A 21,656-nucleotide genomic window follows, 5' to 3' on the forward strand; every position below is an offset into this window, starting at 1 on the left:
ATCCATCGTTCTCCAGTGGAGAACCATGACCTCAGATTTGGAGACTCTCATCCCAACCACTTCACACTCAGCTGCAGACCGCCCCAGGTCATGCTGGAGGTCACGGTGTGATGAAGCCAACAGAACCACATCATCTGTGAAAAGCAGAGATGCAATTCTGAGGTCCCTAAACCGGACCCTTTCCTCCCTATGGCTGCACCTCGAAATCCCGTCCATGGATATCACAAACAGCAGCAGAGACAAGGGACAACCCTGATGGAGGAACACCACCCACCGAGAACGTGTCTGACTTTATGCCAAGTATTCAGACACAGCTCTCACTTTGCTTTTACAAGGACTGGATGGCTCTTAGCAGCGACCCTGGTACCCAGTATTCCTGCAGTACCCCCAACAGGTCTCCCCAGTGGACATGGTCATAACTTTCTCCAAGTCCACAAAGCACATGTAGACCAGATGGGCTCCACTGTCCCACAGATAGGACGGACTCCACGCTGCTCCTCCTGAATCTGAGGTCCAACAGATTACTGGTAACTGGAGCACACCATGTGGTCCTGTTCTTTAAAAACGGGAACCCGCACCCCGGTCTGTCACTCCACAGTCACTGTACCAGACCTCCATGTGACACTGAAAAGGTGTGTCAACCAAGAAAGCCCAACAGTGTCCAGAGCCTTCAGCATCTCAGGGTGAATCTCATCCACACATGGAGTCTTGTGCTGAGGTGCTTTCTGACTACCTCAGAGACCTCTGTCAGGGATATGGACGAGAGTTCCCCCGACTCTTTAGACTCTGCCTCCTCCATGGAGGACACGATAGCCGGGTTCAGGAGTTCCTCAAAGTGCTCTTCCCACTGCTCAACAGTATCCCCAGTCTGGGTCAGCAGTTCTTCTCTGCTGAACACAGCCTGAGACAGGCCATACTTTCCCATCCTGAGGCTCTGTCGTCTCTCTGAACTCCTCTCACATCCAGGTTTTGTTTTGGCGACCACCACAGATGCAGCCCATCTGGCTACCCAGTACCTCTCTACTTCTTCAGGAGACCCCTGGGTCAGCCAGACCTGAAAGGCCTCTTTCTTCAGTCTGTCCCCCGACCACCTAAATTATTTAAATCTAAAATTAAACAAAGAGGAGTTGTGCATAACAACCTCATAAAAATTAAAACCTCTTCTGTGACAGAAAGACAAAACAATAGAATTAAATGCGGACTGTTGAATATCAGGTCTCTATCGTCTAAAGCAGTGTTAGTAAACGAATTAATATCAGATAATCATATTGATTTACTCAGTCTCACTGAAACCTGGCTGTGTCCAGATGAATATGTTAGTCTAAATGAGTCCACTCCTCCCAGTCATAATAATACCCACATTCCTCGAGGCAGCGGCCGAGGAGGGGGAGTTGCAGCCATTTTTAACTCTAGTCTGTTAATCAGCCCTAAACCTAAACTAGATTATAATTCATTTGAAAGCCTCGTTCTTAGTCTTTTACATCCGACCTGGAAAACCCCGCAGCCACTTTTACTTGTTATAGTGTACCATGCTCCTGGCCCGTATTCTGAATTTGTATCTGAATTCTCAGAGTTTTTATCCAGTTTAGTTCTTAAATCAGATAAATTTATTATTGTAGGCGATTTTAACATTCATGTCGACGTTGATAATGACTCAATGGCTTAAGCGTTAATCTAATTATTAGAATCCATTGTCTTCAGTCAGGGTGTACATGAACCCACTCACTGTTTTAACCATACCCTCGATCTAGTTCTGACGTATGGACTTGAAATTGATTACCTAACAGTCTTTCCACAGAATCCCGCGCTCTCGGATCAGTATCTGAGTACTTTTGATGTCTTTACTCGATTACACGCCACTCAGCAACAGTTACTAGACTAGATGTTTATCAGATAGTGCTGTCGCAAAATTTAAGGAAAAGATTACTCCGTCATTAAATTCAATACCAAGTCCCTCAGTAACAGAGGTTTCCTGTACCGACTTTGATCATTTTGTCGATAGCGCCGTAGGCTCGCTGTGAACAACACTTGACTCTGTAGCTCCTCTTAAAAAGAAGTTAAAAAAAGCAAAGAAAGTTCGCTCCTTGGTATAACTCTCAAACCCGTAAGTTAAAACAAATATCGTGAAAATTTGAAAGGAATTGGCGATTAACCAAACTGGAAGAATCTCGTTTAATCTGGGCAGACAGTCTCAAAACTTATAAGAGGGGCCTCCGTAATGCCAGAGCAAACTATTACTCATCATTAATAGAAGAAAATAAACAATCCCAGGTTTCTTTTCTGCACTGTAGCCAGGCTGACAGAAAGTCAACCTAATGAGCCTTGTATTCCTTTAGACTTTAGCAGCAGTGATTTTATGAGCTTTTTAATGACAAAATTCTAACTATTAGAGGTAAAATTCATGACCTCTTGTCCTCAGACAGTACCTATCTGCCCTCAAACACAGCTGTAAGACCTGAAATATATATATTTAGATTGCTTTTCTTCATCAATGTGTCTCTTAGACCCCATCCCAACTAGGCTACTTAAGTAAGTTTTTCCTTTAGTTAACATGTACATATTACACATGATCAATATATCTTTGTTAACAGGGTATGTACCACAGTCTTTTAAGGTAGCTGTAATTAAACCTCTACTAAAAAGCCCACCCTGGATCCAGAGGTGTTAGCCAACTATAGACCAATATCTAATCTTCCCTTTATGTCAAAGATCCTTGAGAAAGTAGTCGCAGACCAGCTGTGTGATTTTCTCCATGATAATAATCTATTTGAGGAATTTCAGTCAGGATTTAGAGTGCATCATAGCACTGAGACAGCACTAGTTAAAATTACAAATGACCTTTTGATTGCTTCAGACAAAGGACTTGTCTCTGTACTTGTTTTATTAGATCTTAGTGCGTTTGACACAATTGACCATCAAATTCTGCTGCAGAGACTGGATCACTTAATTGGCCTAAAAGGTTCTGCACTGAGCTGGTTTAAATCTTATTTATCTGATCGTTTTCAGTTTGTTCACGTTCATAATGAATCATCCTTACGTACCAAAGTTTGTTTTGGAGTTCCGCAAGGTTCTATGCTTGGACCAATCCTGTTTACTCTATATATGCTTCCTTTAGGTAACATCATTAGAAATCACTCTGTAAATTTCCATTGTTATGCGGATGATACTCAGTTGTATTTATCGATGAAGCCAGAAGAAAGTAATCAATTAACTAAACTCCATAACTGCCTTAAAGACATAAAAACCTGGATGAGCACCAATTTCCTGATGTTAAATTCAGACAAAACTGAAGTTATTGTTCTTGGCCCCAAACAACTCAGAGACTCTTTATCTGATGACATAGTTTCTCTAGATGGCATTGCTCTGGCCTCTAGCACTACCGTAAGAAACCTCGGAGTAACATTTGATCAAGATTTGTCTTTTAATTCTCATTTAAAACAAACCTCACGGACTGCATTTTTTCATCTGCGTAATATTGCGAAAATTAGGCCTATCCTGACCCGAAAAGATGCAGAAAAATTGGTCCACACTTTTGTTACCTCAAGGCTGGATTACTGTAACTCTCTATTATCAGGTAGCTCTAGTAAGTCCTTAAAAACTCTCCAGCTAATTCAGAATGCAGCAGCACGTGTACTAACAGGAACTAAGAAACGAGATCATATTTCTCCTGTTTTAGCTTCTCTGCACTGGCTCCTGTAAAATCCAGAATTGAATTAAAATCTACTGTTAACTTATAAAGCTCTAAATGGTCAAGCTCCGTCATATCTTAGAGCTCATAGTGCCATATTATCCACACAGAACACTGCGCTCTGAGAGCATGGGGTTACTCATGGTCCCTAAAGTCTCCAAAAAGTAGATCAGGAGCCAGAGCCTTCAGCTATCAGGCTCCTCTCCTGTGGAATCATCTTCCTGTTACGGTCCGGAGGCAGACACCGTCTCCACATTTAAGACTAGACTTAAGACTTTCCTCTTTGATAAAGCTTATAGTTAGGGCTGGCTCAGGCTTGCCCTGTACCAGCCCTAGTTAAACTGACTTAGGCCTAGTCTGCTGGAGGACCCCCCTATAATACACCGGGCACCTTCTCTCCTTCTCTCTCTCTCTCTCTCTCTCTCTCTCTCTCTCGTATTCTATTACTGCATCTTGCTAACTCGGCCATTCTGGATGTCACTAACTCGGCTTCTTCTCCGGAGCCTTTGTGCTCCACTGTCTCTCAGATTAACTCATATCACAGCGGTGCCTGGACAGCGTGACGTGTGTGTTTGTGCTGCTGCCGTGGTCCTGCCAGATGCCTCCTGCTGCTGCTGCCATCATTAGTCATTAGTCATACTTCTACTGTTATTATACACATATGACTATTGTCACACATGTATACTGCCAGATATTAATACATACTTTCAACATATTGTACCGCAGTAGCCAGAACTATAACTATAATATTATTACTTTCATTAATGTTGTTGTAAGCTACTGTCATTACCTGCATCTCTCTCTCTCTCTCTCTCTCTCTCTCTCTCTCTCTCTCTCTCTCTCTGTGTCATGTGGATTACTGTTAATTTATCATGTTGATCTGTTCTGTACGACATCTATTGCACGTCTGTCCGTCCTGGAAGAGGGATCCCTCCTCAGTTGCTCTTCCTGAGGTTTCTACCGTTTTTTCCCCGTTAAAGGGTTTTTTGGGGAGTTTTTCCTGATCAGCTGTGAGGGTCTTAAGGACAGAGGGATGTCGTATGCTGTAAAGCCCTGTGAGGCAAATTGTGATTTGTGATATTGGGCTTTATAAATAAAATTGAATTGAATTGAATTGATGGTCTCCCTCACTGCTGGTGTCCACCAGCAGGTTCTCAGGTTGCCACCATGACAGGCACCAACAACCTTCTGACCACAACTTTTAGCAGCCGCCTCCACAATGGAGGCTTTGAACATGGACCACTCAGACTCCATGTCCCCAACCCCCTGGGATGCATGAGAAACTCTTCCAGAGGTGGGAGTTGAAGAGCTCACGGACAGGGGCCTTAGCCAGATGTTTAATCAGCTCAAAATCAGAATGGTTGTATTTTCGTTATCTCAGAATGAGCTGTTTATATCTACACAGGGAGCAGGTCCTCGTCTACAGAGATCACCATGTTGCACCGCCACGTTTCTACAGTAGCCCAGAACGGACAAACCAAACACTGACTCTATGTGGGGACATTCATGTGTTCATAATCAGCAGTGACAGAGAAACACTGGTTTATAACCTGAACCTGTTTGTTCTGAGTGTTTCCTGGTGTCAATCAGCTGCTCTGTTTGTTCTGAGAGGAAGAGACTCTGTGGATAATTCAGCTCCTCAACAATCAACACTGAAGGAATTCTGACCAGGAGAAGTTTCATCTGGTTGTAATCTGTAATCTGTAATCTGTAATCCTCACTGACAGACGCCACTGAATCTGACACACTGGACCTTTAAAACAGGAAGTTTGAGCTTCAGAATAAAACTAACAGAAATCTAACCTTCAAAATAAAATCAAAATCAAACAAAGTTATTTTATCCAGAACAGATGAGTGTGAAACAACTGGGACCAGTGAAACCAGTGGAACCAGTACCTGTGACAGTGACAGAGCTGGTGCCCAGCTGGGACCCATATTGGTTGGAGGCTTCACACTGGTAGTGGGCGGAGTCTTCCAGATGGGCGGAGGAGAGGCTGAAGGAGACCGACGAGGAGGAGGCGGTGTCAGTCCTCTGAAGCTCCGCCCCATCCCTCCTCAGTACCAGTGTAGGGGGCGGAGCTCCGTCTGAGTGGCAGGTAAAGGTCACCTGCTGACCCTCCATCACCTGCTCACCTGGACTCACCAAGAGGGAGGTGTTGGTGGGCGGAGCTGTGGGAGGAGCCGACAGGTGTGTCAGTGTGGAGCTCAGCAGCTACAGAGGGAGTGAATGAAATAGGGGCTTCACACTCACCGTGAACCGTGACCTGCAGCCCGGCGGTCTGGTTCCCCTCGCTGTTCCACGCCTCACAGTCGTACCATCCAGCATCAGACAGAGTCACCGCCCACATGACCACCATATGACCTCCACGCCTCCACTCAGACTGGTTGTCTGCAGCTCTGAAGCTCCAGGTGATTGTCGGCTCTGGGTTTCCTTTCGCAGAGCAGCTGAGTGTGAGCGGAGAGCCGGCCATCACCAACACGGAGTCTGATATCGCCGTGACAACAGGAGCATCTGAGGAGGAGGAACAGGAAGAGGAGGAGGAAGAGAGGGAAGAGGATGCATCAGACTAATGAAGATGCTCAGAACATTTAATTGGCCTAAAAGGTTCTGCACTAAGCTGGTTTAAATCTTATTTATCTGATTGTTTTCAGTTTGTTCACGTTCATAATGAATCGTCCTTACGTACCAAAGTTTGTTTTGGAGTTCCGCAAGGTTCTGTGCTCGGACCAATCCTATTTACTCTATATATGCTTCCTTTAGGTAACATCATTAGAAATCACTCTATAAATTTCCATTGTTATGCGGATGATACTCAGTTGTATTTATCGATGAAGCCAGAAGAAAGTAATCAATTAACTAAACTCCATAACTGCCTTAAAGACATAAAAACTTGGATGAGCACCAATTTCCTGATGTTAAATTCAGACAAAACTGAAGTTATTGTTCTTGGCCCCAAACAACTCAGAGACTCTTTATCTGATGACATAGTTTCTCTAGATGGCATTGCTCTGGCCTCTAGCACTACCGTAAGAAACCTCGGAGTAATATTTGATCAAGATTTGTCTTTTAATTCTCATTTAAAACAAACCTCACGGACTGCATTTTTTCATCTGCGTAATATTGCGAAAATTTGGTCTATCCTAACTGACCTACAGAGGACTGACCTACAGAGGACTGGAGAACTAGAGGACTGACCTACAAGGGACTGGAGAACTAGAGGACTGACCTACAGAGGACTGACCTATAGAGGACTAAAGGACTCACAGAGCAGGTTTAGGGGAACGGTGGTGTCTCTGGTCCTGTCCTCAGCTGGCAGGTCCTGCAGGTCCAGCGTAGCGCTGCAGCTGATGTTTCCTCCAGAGTCCTGATCCTGAGGCGTGAACCTGTACTCAGACCGCACCGAGAGCGATCCAGCGTCTCCAACAATTCTCTGCAGGACAACATCTCCTTGTAGCCAGCTGACGGTCAGCAGCTCGGCGGGGTAAACATCAGACACCTGACAGGTGAGGACAGACTCCGCCCCCAGATGTAGGCGGTCCTGGCCTGTGATCAAAGGGGCTGATGGGAAGGCTGGAGCAGGAAGAGAACGATGACATCATCACGCTGACACTGCCCTGCGGTCCAGGTACATGTACAGTGCATGTGTGTACTCACAGTAAACGTGCACAGGCGTGGTGGCCTGCCTCTGGTCTCCTCCACAGTTGACTCGACACAGCAGAGCTCCTTCGTGCTCCATCATGACGGGGTCAAAGGTCACCACGGAGCGGCTTCTGTTGGTGCTGATGGAGGCCGTCAGCGGTCGGTCCCCCATCAGAGACCAGGACATGCTTGGCATTGTGGGACAGTCTTGGACCCGACACTCCAGCTGCTGACGCTCGCCCAGTCTGAACAGAGGCCTTCTGGGAAACATGTCCACACGCAGACCCTGAACGCACCACGATGACATCAGCAGCACAGCTGGGGAGGTAAACAACAACATTAACTAACAAACAAACATCCACTGATCAACCTGCTGCTCTTGAAGAGTTTTCACTTCCTGTTTCAGGTGATGAATAATTTGTAACACTTCTAGAGCTCCGTCTGCTGTGAACGCATCATCAGTGACATCATCAACACCACTATCGCATGTTCACATCTGAAACTTCTCCTGGTCAGAATTCCTTCAGTGTTGATTGATGAGGAGCTGAATTATCCTCAGAGTTCTCTTCTTCCTGTGACATCAGACGTGTCTCCTGGTCTCAGAACTCTCATTTAGCTCCTTAAACTCGTGTTGGAGTTAAGACAGTCTGAGGGACCTTAAGGGTTCTTGTTTTTTGTTTGTTTTTTTTTACCTTGCTTTGGTTGCTAAGGTCTTTTGTGTAATGATTCCTTAAGACCAAGATAAGGAGAAAACCTTAAATACTTAAGGGAACATTTTTAGGAAACCTTAAGGGGAAGGCTTAAGGGTGTTTTGTGCAACTGATTTTATTTTGAGGAAACCTTCACCCAGACTTTAAGGAAATCTTAACTTAAGGCGTTTTGTTTTGTGCAACCTTCTGTTCATGATTCCTGGAACTTTGGTGTTACCGCTGTGATCAAGGACGTGACATCGACAGAGGGCGTGGCTTAACAGAAGTAAACAGTCATAGCCAAGTGACTGATTGTTGATTATTATTTGATCTGCATTCAAATAAATACGGGCGCTCATCAAATTCAAACGGCTCATCCAGATCCAGTTGGTCAAAATCGGGTAAAAATTCGGACATGTTTGTTGTCGAGATTTGAGTTGTTGCAGGAAGTTACCGCTGGAGTGACCTTACAAACGCCAGGAGTTCCTCTGTTTGGAGTAGTCCTGGCTGAATTTGTACCTGATTTTGACCAGCTGGATCTGGATGAGCCATTTGAATGTGATGAGCGCCCGTATTTATTTGAACACGGAGTACACGGACGCACACGGACGCAGAGCTCATCGAAACTGAAGAGCGGACGAGGAGAGAGAGGGAGCAGCAACAGGCAGAGGAACATGTCTGAATCCAGCTAAAGGTAAACACACACGTTCATTTCTCCTTTCCGTTATGTTGTCAGATAATTATACTAACAATCCGAGCCTATCTGTGTGAAAAAAATGCACTTTTAGTGGACGTATTTTGACGTTGTTTGACGCTGTCTGAGTGCCCTATTATTTAATATAGCTGCAGGCAGGTCAGCCCTAGCTTCGTACTGGAGACATGTCACATATTGAACATCCTATCACTCATTTAGACAAAAGCAGATCTGAACATAGGGCCCAGGGTGAAAACAACATTAGTTCCCCTTTAAGGAGAACACTGTACGCTCTCTGTTCTGAGGAGTTCTTACTTAACGTTACTAACCTGGAGAATAAGACACGCCCACTGATGACATCACAGTTCACAGGTCAAAGTGAACCTGATGTTTTTGGTTCCAGGTGAGAAACGACGTCTCCAGTTCTGAACCAGTTTGTTTTAGTGGAAAAGATCTGAACAGTTTAAAAGTAGGAGCAGGAACCAGACCAGACCAGATCAGGTCAGGACAGACCAGACCAGACCAGGTCAGGACAGACCAGATCAGGTCAGGACAGACCAGACCATGCCAGACCAGACCAGACCAGATCAGACCAGATCAGATCAGACCAGACCAGATCAGATCAGATCAGATCAGGTCAGGACAGACCATGCCATGCCATGCCATGCCATGCCAGACCAGACCAGACCAGACCAGGACAGACCAGACCAGACCAGACCAGACCAGACCAGGACAGGACAGGACATGGCAGACCAGGGCTGACCAGACCAGACCATGACAGGACATAACAGACCAGGGCAGACCAGACCAGGACAGGACATGGCAGACCAGGGCTGACCAGACCAGACCAGACCAGGACAGACCAGGACAGGACATGACAGACCAGGAGAGACCAGACCAGACCAGACCAGACCAGGACAGGACAGGACAGGACAGACCAGACCAGACCATAACAGACCAGACCAGACCAGACCAGATCAGGTCAGGACAGACCAGACCATGCCATGCCAGACCAGACCAGATCCGACCAGACCAGACCAGACCAGATCGGACCAGACCTGACCCGACCCAACCCGACCAGACCAGACCAGATCAGATCAGATCAGACCAGACCAGACCCGATCAGACCCGACCAGACCAGACCAGGACAGGACAGGACAGGACAGGACAGGACAGGACAGACCAGACCAGGACAGGACAGACCAGACCAGACCGGACCAGGACAGGACATGACAGACCAGACCAGACCAGGACAGGACAGACCAGACCAGGACAGGACATGACAGACCAGACCAGACCGGACCAGGACAGGACAGACCAGACCAGACCAGGACAGACCAGACCAGACCAGGACAGGACATGACAGACCAGGACAGGACAGACCAGACCAGGACAGGACAGACCAGACCAGACCAGACCGGACCAGGACAGGACAGACCAGACCAGACCAGACCAGGACAGGACAGGACAGGACATGACAGACCAGACCAGGACAGGACAGGACAGGACAGGACAGGACATGACAGACCAGACCAGACCAGGACAGGACATGACAGACCAGGACAGGACAGAAACGTGTCCATTCATACAGTGTGGATTAATCCGCCACTGAAAGTAGTCCGTGACAGAGTCTCCACTTCCTCCTGTTGGTCTGACTGAACGACAGCAGAGTTTTTACAGTTCTATATTTTTATTAGTTTGATTTTAATTATAATATTTTCAGTTTCAGTTCAGTTTCCTCAGCAGCTTCACTCTTTTAACTTATGTTCGGATCAGTTTCACTTTCAGTTTTAATAATTTGGGGGGTTTTGATCAGCAGGTGTCTGAGCTCCTGACAGCCTCTCACCCTCTGGAACTCTAAGATGGTCCTCAGCTGCTCCTGACGTCTCTATAAAACATCTGAGCTGCTGCTCAGCTTGAAATGATGACTCCAAACATGTCTTCATAACACAGCCCATAATCTGTCTGTTCTAGTCTCCACATGGACGGTTATTATTGTCCTTGAATGAGTGTAACTGTCAGGTTTGATCTGTTTGTCTCTGCTGCCGAATCCTTAAACACTTTATTCTGTGTATGAAAGCTGATTATAAATAAAGTTATTTATATACAACTGATAGAACATAAGGCAGAGAAGACGAGGTGAAGTCCAGTGTTCAGGAGAAACTAGCTACAGAGTCAGAGAAACTTTATTGATCCTGGATTGTAAACTGATCAGTTATAAAGAACAGAGAATTGACCTATGGCTAAGCCCCGCCCTCAAACGCGATGAGCCAATCACAGTGCGTATAGCCATTCCCATACACTGGGACATTCTCTGCCTGGACGTCCATTGAAATGCATTACAGAAAGTCAGTTTGTTGGGTTTTATGAGCTTTTTCTGAGATTTGAAGTTTAAAAATGGTCAAACGGTGTGCATGGGGTACATGCAACTCTGACACAAGGTATCCTGAGAGGCTGGGCGACCAGTTGTATTTTTACACTTTAAACCACATCTCAAGCGAGAAAAGTGTCTCCTTTGGATAAAGTTGTGTGGTAACGTTAGACCACAACATCAACTCAACGTGAATAAGATTAACAATGATGTCTACATCTGTTCTAAGGTAAGTCAACATTGTGTTTGAGGCAACATATTGTCACTTTGCTGGAAAGAAATATAAAGTTATCTTTAACATCTCTAGCTAACGTTAGCTAAAGTTAGCCTAACGTTAGCTCCTAGCTGCGTTGTTCATCATGTCACCTTGTTTGCTGGGAGTTCATTAGCCTATTTTGTTCTAGTTTTGTACTTTGGTGATGGTACATCATTGTTAGCTGTTGTCCAAAGGGCTCTAGTTAAGCTAACGTTAACTTCTGGAGCTTAGCTTCATTAACTTATCTGTAATGGCAGAGATAACAAAGGTTGGCAAACGTTATGCTGAATGATTCAGTGTAAATACTGTAGCACCAAACTAACGCAGAGACACTCTTGGTAAAGATGGTAAAAAGGCCGTTATCCTTTTCTCATATTCTGAGCCAAAAACCTTAACTTCAGTGGCACTTAAATATGTCTTCACTGTGCTGAGTGTGAGTGTGTCAGTTATACAGATATGAGCTGCTTTAAACTCTGAATCAACTAATGTTATATATATGTATTCTGTTGTAATGTTCACGACAAAGAGTCAGAATAAACATGAGAAATATAATAAAGATAATTAAGAGGCAAACTGAAGAATACTGCAGCAGTTAAATAGTAACAGATAATTAGAATAATTATAGATAATTATTAATTATAAATCCAGAGGTGAGTTCAGTGTCAGTCTGTTAATCAGAGCGTCAGACTCACAGTTCTGAGTTAGGTGATTAAATTACAAATGAATGTAACTGTAACTAGTTACATGTAATTAAATTACAGTTATTGATCCAAATGTTGGCGATAACAGAGTTATATCTGAATATATTATTTCAGATAACACACACACACACACACAGCTCAGTGTTTCTCAGCCTGCAGGTCGTGACCCCTCCTGGAGTCACCTCATCTTCTCTCTGATCTATAATCAATACTGACACACTGAGCTGTGATCACTGTGCTCACCCTCCGTCTCTGATCAACTCTTTGGTTTGATTGATGATTGATTAACAGCAACAGTTGCTTTTTATTTATGTTGCTTAATGTGGATCTGTTCCTGTTTGTTTGTTTGTTTGTTTACACATATATGTGGTTATCTATTTTATCACTTTTTAAATGTTCACAATAAAATATTTTAATTTGATCTGATTGTTTCACCGTCAGAATAAACTGTGAAACACGTTTTGTGTCTCAGGACGACGCTGAACATGAAGAGAAATTATAAACCAACATGTCACCAGAGTCTGAAGCTCACAGACACTTCATCAGACTGAGCTCATCCCTTCATCAGTTCATCCCTTCAGACTGAGCTCATCACTTCATCCCTTCATCAGTTCATCAGATCAGACTGTTAAACGAGGCTTCGTCTTCATGTGATTCACTGTTTCACATTTGATATTAGATATTAAAGGTCTTACCTGAGAGAACAGAGATCCTGCAGACAGACATCTCACTCCTCACAGGGTCACACGCTCTGATGCAGACATGAATAAATGAATACATGAATGAATGAAGCAGCAGCGTCTCCTTTGTGTGTCGACTGAATCACTTCAATCTGTAAAATCCTCTGAAACCAAACGCCTCCTCTGAACCCCTTTATGTCTCCTCCTCCTCCTCCTCCTCCTGTCTCTTTATGTCGCCATCTCTCTGTAGAGATGTGAGACCACGGCGCCCTCTGCAGGACAGACAGGAAGTCTCTGTCTCTTTGTTTCTGATCAAATCATCTGTTTCTGTTTGTTTCACTGAAGATCAGTGAAGAATCTGATTCATTATAAAATCCAGAAGAAGAAACAAAAGATGAAAACAGGTTTTAAAATATCTGATAAATATGATCAATAAAATGTTTTTATTGTTTCTTTTTCACTTCCTGTTGTCTCTGTTTATTTATTAATAATTCAAACTGTTCAAACTTTATTATAAATCATTCAAATAATGAAAATGTAACGAGTGTTTTTGTTTTACAGCACAGCAGTGACCTCTGATTGAGTGATTAGTGACTGATTGATGTTCAGACTGATCAATAACAGACACTGTCTGTTATTGATCAGTCTGATGGCTGACGTGGAGTCATGTGACCTGAGTTACTCTCACTGATGAACGAGGTGTGTTTGTTTCGTGTCACCTGTGTGAAGGGCACGTCTGCACACTGTCTCGGTTATAATGTAATTATCGATAATCATCTCTAATAATCAATACTCTATAATAAACTCTGTTGTTGGGTCTTTAATTGTCCATCTCTCTTTAACAGAGGGTGGGACGGGGACTTCCTGTCTCCATCGGATGTTAATAAACTTTCTGTGAATATATAACAATATTCGGCGGCTGTATCAGGATGTTTTGGCTTCATTTTTTTCAGAGATGCGTCGTCCATCTTTAAATACAGTCAGTGGTGATGACACACGAGATGAAGACACTGTGACTAAAAGTGAAGCTGCTTTACTCACCAGGTGACCTGAGGAGAGACCTGACACCTGAGGAGATACCTGAGGAGAGACCTGAGACCTGAGGAGATACCTGAGGGGAGACCTGAGAGACCTGAGGAGAGACCTGAGGAGATACCTGAGGAGAGACCTGAGGAGAGACCTGAGAGACCTGAGGAGAGACCTGAGGGGAGACCTGAGAGACCTGAGGAGAGACCTGAGACCTGAGGAGATACCTGAGGAGAGACCTGAGGAGATACCTGAGGGGAGACCTGAGAGACCTGAGGAGAGACCTGAGGAGAGACCTGAGACCTGAGGAGATACCTGAGGAGAGACCTGAGACCTGAGGAGATACCTGAGACCTGAGGAGATACCTGAGGAGATACCTGAGGAGAGACCTGAGACCTGAGGAGAGACCTGAGACCTGAGGAGATACCTGAGGAGATACCTGAGGAGAGACCTGAGGAGAGACCTGAGACCTGAGGAGAGACCTGAGACCTGAGGAGATACCTGAGGAGAGACCTGAGGAGAGACCTGAGGAGAGACCTGAGGAGAGACCTGAGACCTGAGGAGATACCTGAGGAGATACCTGAGGAGAGACCTGAGGAGAGACCTGAGACCTGAGGAGAGACCTGAGACCTGAGGAGATACCTGAGGAGAGACCTGAGGAGAGACTTGAGGAGAGACCTGAGAGACCTGAGGAGAGACCTGAGGAGAGACCTGAGGAGAGACCTGGGACCTGAGGAGATACCTGAGGAGATACCTGAGGAGAGACTTGAGGAGAGACCTGAGAGACCTGAGGAGAGACCTGAGGAGAGACCTGGGACCTGAGGAGATACCTGAGGAGAGACCTGAGAGACCTGAGGAGAGACCTGAGGAGAGACCTGAGAGACCTGAGGAGAGACCTGAGGAGAGACCTGAGGGGAGACCTGAGAGACCTGGGGAGAGACCTGAGGGGAGACCTGAGACCTGAGGAGAGACCTGAGGAGAGACCTGAGACCTGAGGAGATACCTGAGGAGATACCTGAGGAGAGACTTGAGGAGAGACCTGAGAGACCTGAGGAGATACCTGAGGAGAGACCTGAGGAGAGACCTGGGACCTGAGGAGATACCTGAGGAGAGACCTGAGAGACCTGAGGAGAGACCTGAGGAGAGACCTGAGAGACCTGAGGGGAGACCTGAGGAGAGACCTGAGGGGAGACCTGAGAGACCTGGGGAGAGACCTGAGGGGAGACCTGAGACCTGAGGAGAGACCTGAGGGGAGACCTGAGGAGATACCTGAGGAGAGACCTGAGGAGAGACCTGAGAGACCTGGGGAGAGACCTGAGGAGAGACCTGAGGAGAGACCTGAGGGGAGACCTGAGAGACCTGGGGAGAGACCTGAGGGGAGACCTGAGACCTGAGGAGAGACCTGAGGAGATACCTGAGGAGAGACCTGAGGAGAGACCTGAGGAGAGACCTGAGGAGAGACCTGAGGAGAGACCTGAGAGACCTGAGGAGAGACCTGAGGGGAGACCTGAGGAGAGACCTGAGACCTGAGGAGAGACCTGAGGAGAGACCTGAGACCTGAGGAGAGACCTGAGGAGAGACCTGAGGGGAGACCTGAGGAGATACCTGAGGAGAGACCTGAGAGACCTGAGGAGATACCTGAGGGGAGACCTGAGGAGAGACCTGAGGAGAGACCTGAGACCTGAGGAGATACCTGAGGAGAGACCTAAGAGACCTGAGGAGAGACCTGAGAGACCTGAGGAGAGACCTGAGGGGAGACCTGAGGAGATAGCTGAGGAGAGACCTGAGACCTGAGGAGATACCTGAGGGGAGACCTGAGGAGAGACCTGAGGAGATACCTGAGGGGAGACCTGAGACCTGAGGGGAGACCTGAGGGGAGACCTGAGGAGAGACCTGAGGAGAGACCTGAGACCTGAGGAGATACCTGAGGAGAGACCTGAGAGACCTGAGGAGAGACCTGAGAGACCTGAGGAGAGACCTGAGACCTGAGGAGAGACCTGAGGAGATACCTGAGGGGAGACCTGAGGAGATACCTGAGGGGAGACCTGGGGAGAGACCTGGGGAGAGACCTGAGGAGAGACCTGAGAGGAGACCTGAGGGGAGACCTGAGGAGATACCTGAGGAGAGACCTGAAGGGAGACCTGAGGAGAGACCTGAGAGACCTGAGGAGAGACCTGAGACCTGAGGAGAGACCTGAGGAGAGACCTGAGAGACCTGACGAGAGACCTGACGAGAGACCTGAGACCTGAGGAGAGACCTGAGACCTGAGGAGAGACCTGAGAGACCTGAGGAGAGACCTGAGAGACCTGAGGAGAGACCTGAGACCTGAGGAGAGACCTAAGAGACCTGAGGAGAGACCTGAGAGACCTGACGAGAGACCTGACGAGAGACCTGACGAGAGACCTGAGACCTGAGGAGAGACCTGAGAGACCTGAGAGACCTGAGGGGAGACCTGAGGAGAGACCTGAGACCTGAGGAGAGACCTGGCGCCATGTTTCCACAGTATCACTGGCGCCTGGGACGGCGTTCCTCTCAGTCGGTGCTGAGTAAGCGGCGCCGTTAGCCAACAGTCAGCTGACCTGAGAGGTGAACAGGAAGCTGAGGAGCAGCAACATTAACGTGCAGACACACAGGTGTGACCGCTGACATCATCCTCAGGCGTTAGCTAACTGCTGACAGGTGTTTGTACCTGCTGCCTCTCTGTCACCTGTTTTAAGATCGACTGCTCTGATTGGTCAGAGATATTCTAATACCTATGACAGGACGAAACATTGATCCATAAAACAGTCCTGAAAATGTTCCTGTGGTAAAAACATGTCAATATATTTTCTCCATGAATCTGATTGATTAATTGATTGATTTAATCAGAGTTCAACATGATTCATTTTATTCTGAAGAAAATCTGAAACCATCAAATGTTTGAATGTTTGACTTTCTGATCAACTCATCAATCGATCAACTGACAGTTTCAGATATAACTTTATAAACTGCGTCACAGATTATATATATTCATTTGTTGATATATCTAAAATGAGACGTATTGAACGATATCAAACATCAGACTGAAACACCTGAGACGTGACTTCAGATCAATACGACTGTATTTATCGTGTGTGTGCCAGACATTAAAACAGAAAACAGCTTCAGAAGAGAAATCTGTTTATTTTGTCTCAGATAAAAACTACAAGTTATTTTCTAACTTTTCCCTTTAAACAAATATTTGAACAATAAAATAAAGAATCAGCAACAAATTAAAGTTTTTCACTCAAACATCTTCGTCCGTCAGAGAAAGATCGTCCGCTGACGACTCAAACATCAGACACATGGTGAGGCACTTCAGAGAAACATTCACAACTGACATTAGCATGTTTTACACAGTACTTAGCCTCCAGCTAAAGGAGCTGTTAGCCTCAAGCTAAAGGAGCTGTTAGCCTCCAGCTACAGGAGCTGTTAGCCTCCAGCTACAGGGGCTGTTAGCCTCCAGCTAAAGGAGCTGTTAGCCTCCAGCTACAGGGGCTGTTAGCCTCAAGCTACAGGAGCTGTTAGCCTCAAGCTAAAGGAGCTGTTAGCCTCCAGCTACAGGGGCTGTTAGCCTCAAGCTACAGGAGCTGTTAGCCTCCAGCTAAAGGAGCTGTTAGCCTCCAGCTAAAGGAGCTGTTAGCCTCAAGCTAAAGGAGCTGTTAGCCTCAAGCTACAGGAGCTGTTAGCCTCGAGCTACAGGAGCTGTTAGCCTCGAGCCAAGGTAGCTGTTAGCCTCCAGCTACAGGAGCTGTTAGCCTCGAGCTAAGGGAGCTGTTAGCCTCCAGCTAAAGGAGCCGTTAGCCTCCAGCTACAGGAGCTGTTAGCCTCAAGCTACAGGAGCTGTTAGCCTCCAGCTACAGGGGCTGTTAGCCTCAGGCTAAAGGAGCTGTTAGCCTCAAGCTAAAGGAGCTGTTAGCCTCCAGCTACAGGAGCTGTTAGCCTCCAGCTAAGGTAGCTGTTAGCCTCCAGCTACAGGAGCTGTTAGCCTCAAGCTACAGGAGCTGTTAGCCTCCAGCTAAAGGAGCTGTTAGCCTCCAGCTAAAGGAGCTGTTAGCCTCCAGCTACAGGGGCTGTTAGCCTCAAGCTAAAGGAGCTGTTAGCCTCAAGCTACAGGAGCTGTTAGCCTCGAGCTACAGGAGCTGTTAGCCTCGAGCCAAGGTAGCTGTTAGCCTCCAGCTACAGGAGCTGTTAGCCTCGAGCTAAGGGAGCTGTTAGCCTCCAGCTACAGGAGCTGTTAGCCTCCAGCTACAGGAGCTGTTAGCCTCAAGCTAAAGGAGCTGTTAGCCTCAAGCTACAGGAGCTGTTAGCCTCCAGCTACAGGGGCTGTTAGCCTCAAGCTAAAGGAGCTGTTAGCCTCAAGCTAAAGGAGCTGTTAGCCTCCAGCTACAGGAGCTGTTAGCCTCCAGCTAAGGTAGCTGTTAGCCTCCAGCTACAGGAGCTGTTAGCCTCGAGCTAAGGGAGCTGTTAGCCTCGAGCTAAAGGAGCGGTTAGCCTCGAGCTAAGGGAGCTCTTAGCCCTTGGGCTTAAGAAACTGTTAGCCACACACTAAGGAGGCTGGTAGCCTTGGGCTAAGCAAGCTGTTAGCCCTTTTCACACTGCACTTAGCCCTGGATAAGGGATCCATTAGAAAGTGGGCTGAGGGTTAGCCTTTAACTCCCTTAGCCCAGGGCTAGCTGCTGCTCTGTAGCAGGTTAGCGTCTGATATCCTGTGTTCTCTTCTGAAAATTGGTGCTAAAGTTAGCAGTGTGAAACAGAGCTAATGGAATTTACGTCATGTGTTTGTTGTCCAATCATGACTTCTTCGTCACGTCATCAGTACACGCCTGCTTCATGTTTACTTTGTAACCATGGTAATTACTACTGACCATAACCAGAGGTACCTATTTAGCTAGCTGACCTAGAACAACGACCAACATCTTCTCGTCAGTGTTTCCTCTCTGACTCACATGAAGCTCTGCTGATGCCGAATCATACCGTCCTAGGTTTAGGTTAACACGGAGTTAACACGGGGTGTGAGCTGAGTCACAGGAAGTCGTACGCTGATAACACAAACTTTCCCTTTAAGGACTAAACTGGAGTTTTATTCTAACATTTCCTTTTCCTGTGTTGGTCCCTTGAGCTTTTATGTTGAAGTCTTAATGTTTCCTCCTGAAAGGCTCACTACACGCGTGTGACATGTCTGTGACACGTGTGATGAACAGAAAAACCGTGCTGATGTCATCAGAGGTAGAAAACTCAAACATTAAAAATATTTTCTGATCAATCTGATCGAGGTTCCTTAATGAGAACATTTACCATCCACCCTTCAGCCAATCAGAGCTGTCCAACAGTCAGCTGGTCTCCACACAGCCAATCAGCTGACAGACATGACATGGTGCCACATGATCAAAAACACATGAAACATTTAAAGGAACAGTCTGACATTTTCTGTATAAATTCTTCTCTGGTTTCATGTTTCCTTCAGTTGGAACTTTAAAATCAAATTTAATAAAATTAACAGACACATGTCAGATATTTTTAATAAACTACCTGCACAGATAAACTTCATTTATAATCTTCTAATTTATCATTAAAAATTTTAAATTTAAACTTACTTTAAATTCAGCCTCACTGTTTTTGCTCATAAAGGTCATAATCCCTTTCACTACATTTCCTCTGGTCAGTGAACGCATCATCCACTGCTCAATAACTTCTTTTACAACAAACTAAACAAACATTCAGCTGGTTTCAGTCGCAGTGACTCAAATTTAACACGATTCCTTCATGTTTCTATGACGGCGTCGTCACCTGACGGCCAACACACACAAACAACAGCCCATAATATTAGTCCTGTAAACAGGATGATGAACGGATGTTTAGATCGACAGCAGAGACGAGGAGTCAGTCGCTCTCTCACTCAACTGTTCACAACAATTAGCTGTTAGCATAACGAGCTAATCTACAGTGAAGCCGCTTTGTTTCAGACACTACAAACTAAATGACCAATCAGAAGCTTCTTTAAGGCTGAGTGGGCGTCAACTGATACTGGCTCCGCCCCCGACACACACACACACACACACACACACACACACACACACACACACACACACACACACACACACACACACACACACAGGTGTGTTTCCTGAGTTTAGTTGCTGACATTCAGTTTGTGGGTCCCTTCTTCTTCTACTGTTATTATTATTGCTGTTAATTACAAAAGATTAATCAATCAAAATAACCTGCTGGGCAGAGACAGGAAGTAAATACTGTAACCATGACAACGGAGAGTCAGTTTATAAAAACAAAAATATCTTTTTCTCATAACAAATATAAAATCTGTCCTCTTTATCCAAATATATCTTCTTCTTCTTCTTCTTGTCCTTCATGTGGATGATGACATCATATTTACATCGTGCTCATTGACACACGGCGTGAACACAGAGTCTCTTCAGTCACTGAGCTGCTTCACAGGGGGGTTATGGGTAATGTGTCCTCCTCAGGTCAGACCTGTTGACCTAGTACTGGATGTACTCAGACTGAAGAGACTGAAAGACACAACATAAAGACACCTGTCACATATCTTAATATACAGAGACAGGGACAGGGGCAGAGACAGAGACAGAGACAGAGACAGGGACAGAGACAGAGACAGGGGCAGGGACAGGGGCAGAGACAGGGGCAGGGACAGGGACAGAGGCAGGGGCAGAGACAGGGGCAGGGACAGAGACAGGGACAGGGACAGGGGCAGAGACAGAGACAGAGACAGAGACAGGGGCAGGGACAGAGACAGGGGCAGGGACAGAGACAGAGACAGGGGCAGGGACAGGGGCAGAGACAGAGACAGGGACAGGGACAGAGACAGGGGCAGGGACAGAGACAGGGGCAGGGACAGGGACAGGGACAGAGGCAGGGGCAGGGGCAGAGACAGAGACAGAGACAGAGGCAGGGACAGGGACAGAGACAGAGACAGGGGCAGGGACAGGGACAGGGACATGGGCAGGGGCAGGGACAGGGACATGGACAGGGGCAGAGACAGAGACAGAGACAGAGACAGGGGCAGGGACAGAGACAGGGGCAGAGACAGGGGCAGGGACAGGGGCAGAGACAGGGGCAGGGACAGGGACAGGGACAGAGGCAGGGGCAGAGACAGAGACAGAGACAGGGGCAGAGACAGAGGCAGGGACAGAGACAGAGACAGAGACAGGGGCAGAGACAGAGACAGAGGCAGGGACAGGGACAGAGACAGAGACAGAGACAGGGGCAGGGACAGGGACAGGGACAGGGACAGGGGCAGGGACAGGGACAGGGACATGGACAGGGGCAGAGACAGAGACAGAGACAGAGACAGAGACAGGGGCAGGGACAGAGACAGAGACAGAGACAGAGACAGGGGCAGGGGCAGAGACAGAGACAGAGACAGAGACAGAGACAGGGGCAGGGGCAGAGACAGAGACAGGGGCAGGGACAGAGACAGAGACAGAGACAGAGACAGAGGCAGAGACAGGGGCAGGGGCAGAGGCAGAGACAGGGGCAGGGACAGGGGCAGAGGCAGGGGCAGAGACAGGGGCAGAGGCAGAGACAGAGACAGAGACAGGGGCAGAGACAGGGGCAGGGGCAGAGACAGAGACAGAGACAGGGGCAGAGACAGAGACAGAGACAGAGACAGGGACAGAGACAGAGACAGAGACAGGGGCAGAGACAGAGACAGAGACAGGGGCAGAGACAGAGACAGAGACAGGGGCAGGGACAGAGACAGAGACAGAGACAGGGGCAGAGACAGAGACAGAGACAGAGACAGAGACAGGGACAGAGACAGAGACAGAGACAGGGGCAGGGACAGAGACAGAGACAGAGACAGGGGCAGAGACAGAGACAGAGACAGGGGCAGAGACAGAGACAGAGACAGAG

The 21,656-nt window shown here is 46.9% G+C and overlaps 2 protein-coding genes and 1 long non-coding RNA gene across 5 annotated transcripts in view; 1 reads left to right on the top strand and 2 right to left on the bottom strand.

Moving 5' to 3' along the window:
* Nucleotides 1-13,219, bottom strand: part of vcam1b (vascular cell adhesion molecule 1b) — a 29,803-nt gene extending 16,584 nt beyond the window's left edge. Inside the window, exons 1-5 of the mRNA XM_049587828.1 lie at nt 12,735-13,219; nt 7,344-7,646; nt 6,954-7,259; nt 5,940-6,200; nt 5,585-5,857 (exon numbers count right to left, since the gene is read on the bottom strand). Coding sequence (XP_049443785.1) covers nt 5,585-5,857; nt 5,940-6,200; nt 6,954-7,259; nt 7,344-7,646; nt 12,735-12,819 — 1,228 coding nt within the window. The 5' untranslated portion in view covers nt 12,820-13,219. The remainder of the gene's footprint in view (nt 1-5,584; nt 5,858-5,939; nt 6,201-6,953; nt 7,260-7,343; nt 7,647-12,734) is intronic.
* A 4,398-nt stretch (nt 13,220-17,617) lies between these two features.
* Nucleotides 17,618-19,858, top strand: LOC125895586 (uncharacterized). Its single transcript, XR_007450187.1, has 2 exons — nt 17,618-17,717; nt 17,925-19,858. It is a non-coding gene; the product is annotated as an uncharacterized LOC125895586 (long non-coding RNA).
* cdc14ab (cell division cycle 14Ab) overlaps nt 19,816-21,656 on the bottom strand; it is a 33,760-nt gene continuing 31,919 nt past the window's right edge. For all 3 annotated transcript variants that reach the window (XM_049587533.1, XM_049587535.1, XM_049587534.1), the window contains one exon: nt 19,816-20,293. In XM_049587533.1, the coding sequence (XP_049443490.1) occupies nt 20,264-20,293 (30 nt within the window). In that variant the 3' untranslated portion in view covers nt 19,816-20,263. The remainder of the gene's footprint in view (nt 20,294-21,656) is intronic.

This window comes from Epinephelus fuscoguttatus, linkage group LG10, assembly GCF_011397635.1.
Source record: "Epinephelus fuscoguttatus linkage group LG10, E.fuscoguttatus.final_Chr_v1".
NCBI classification, from domain to species: Eukaryota; Metazoa; Chordata; class Actinopteri; order Perciformes; family Serranidae; genus Epinephelus; species Epinephelus fuscoguttatus.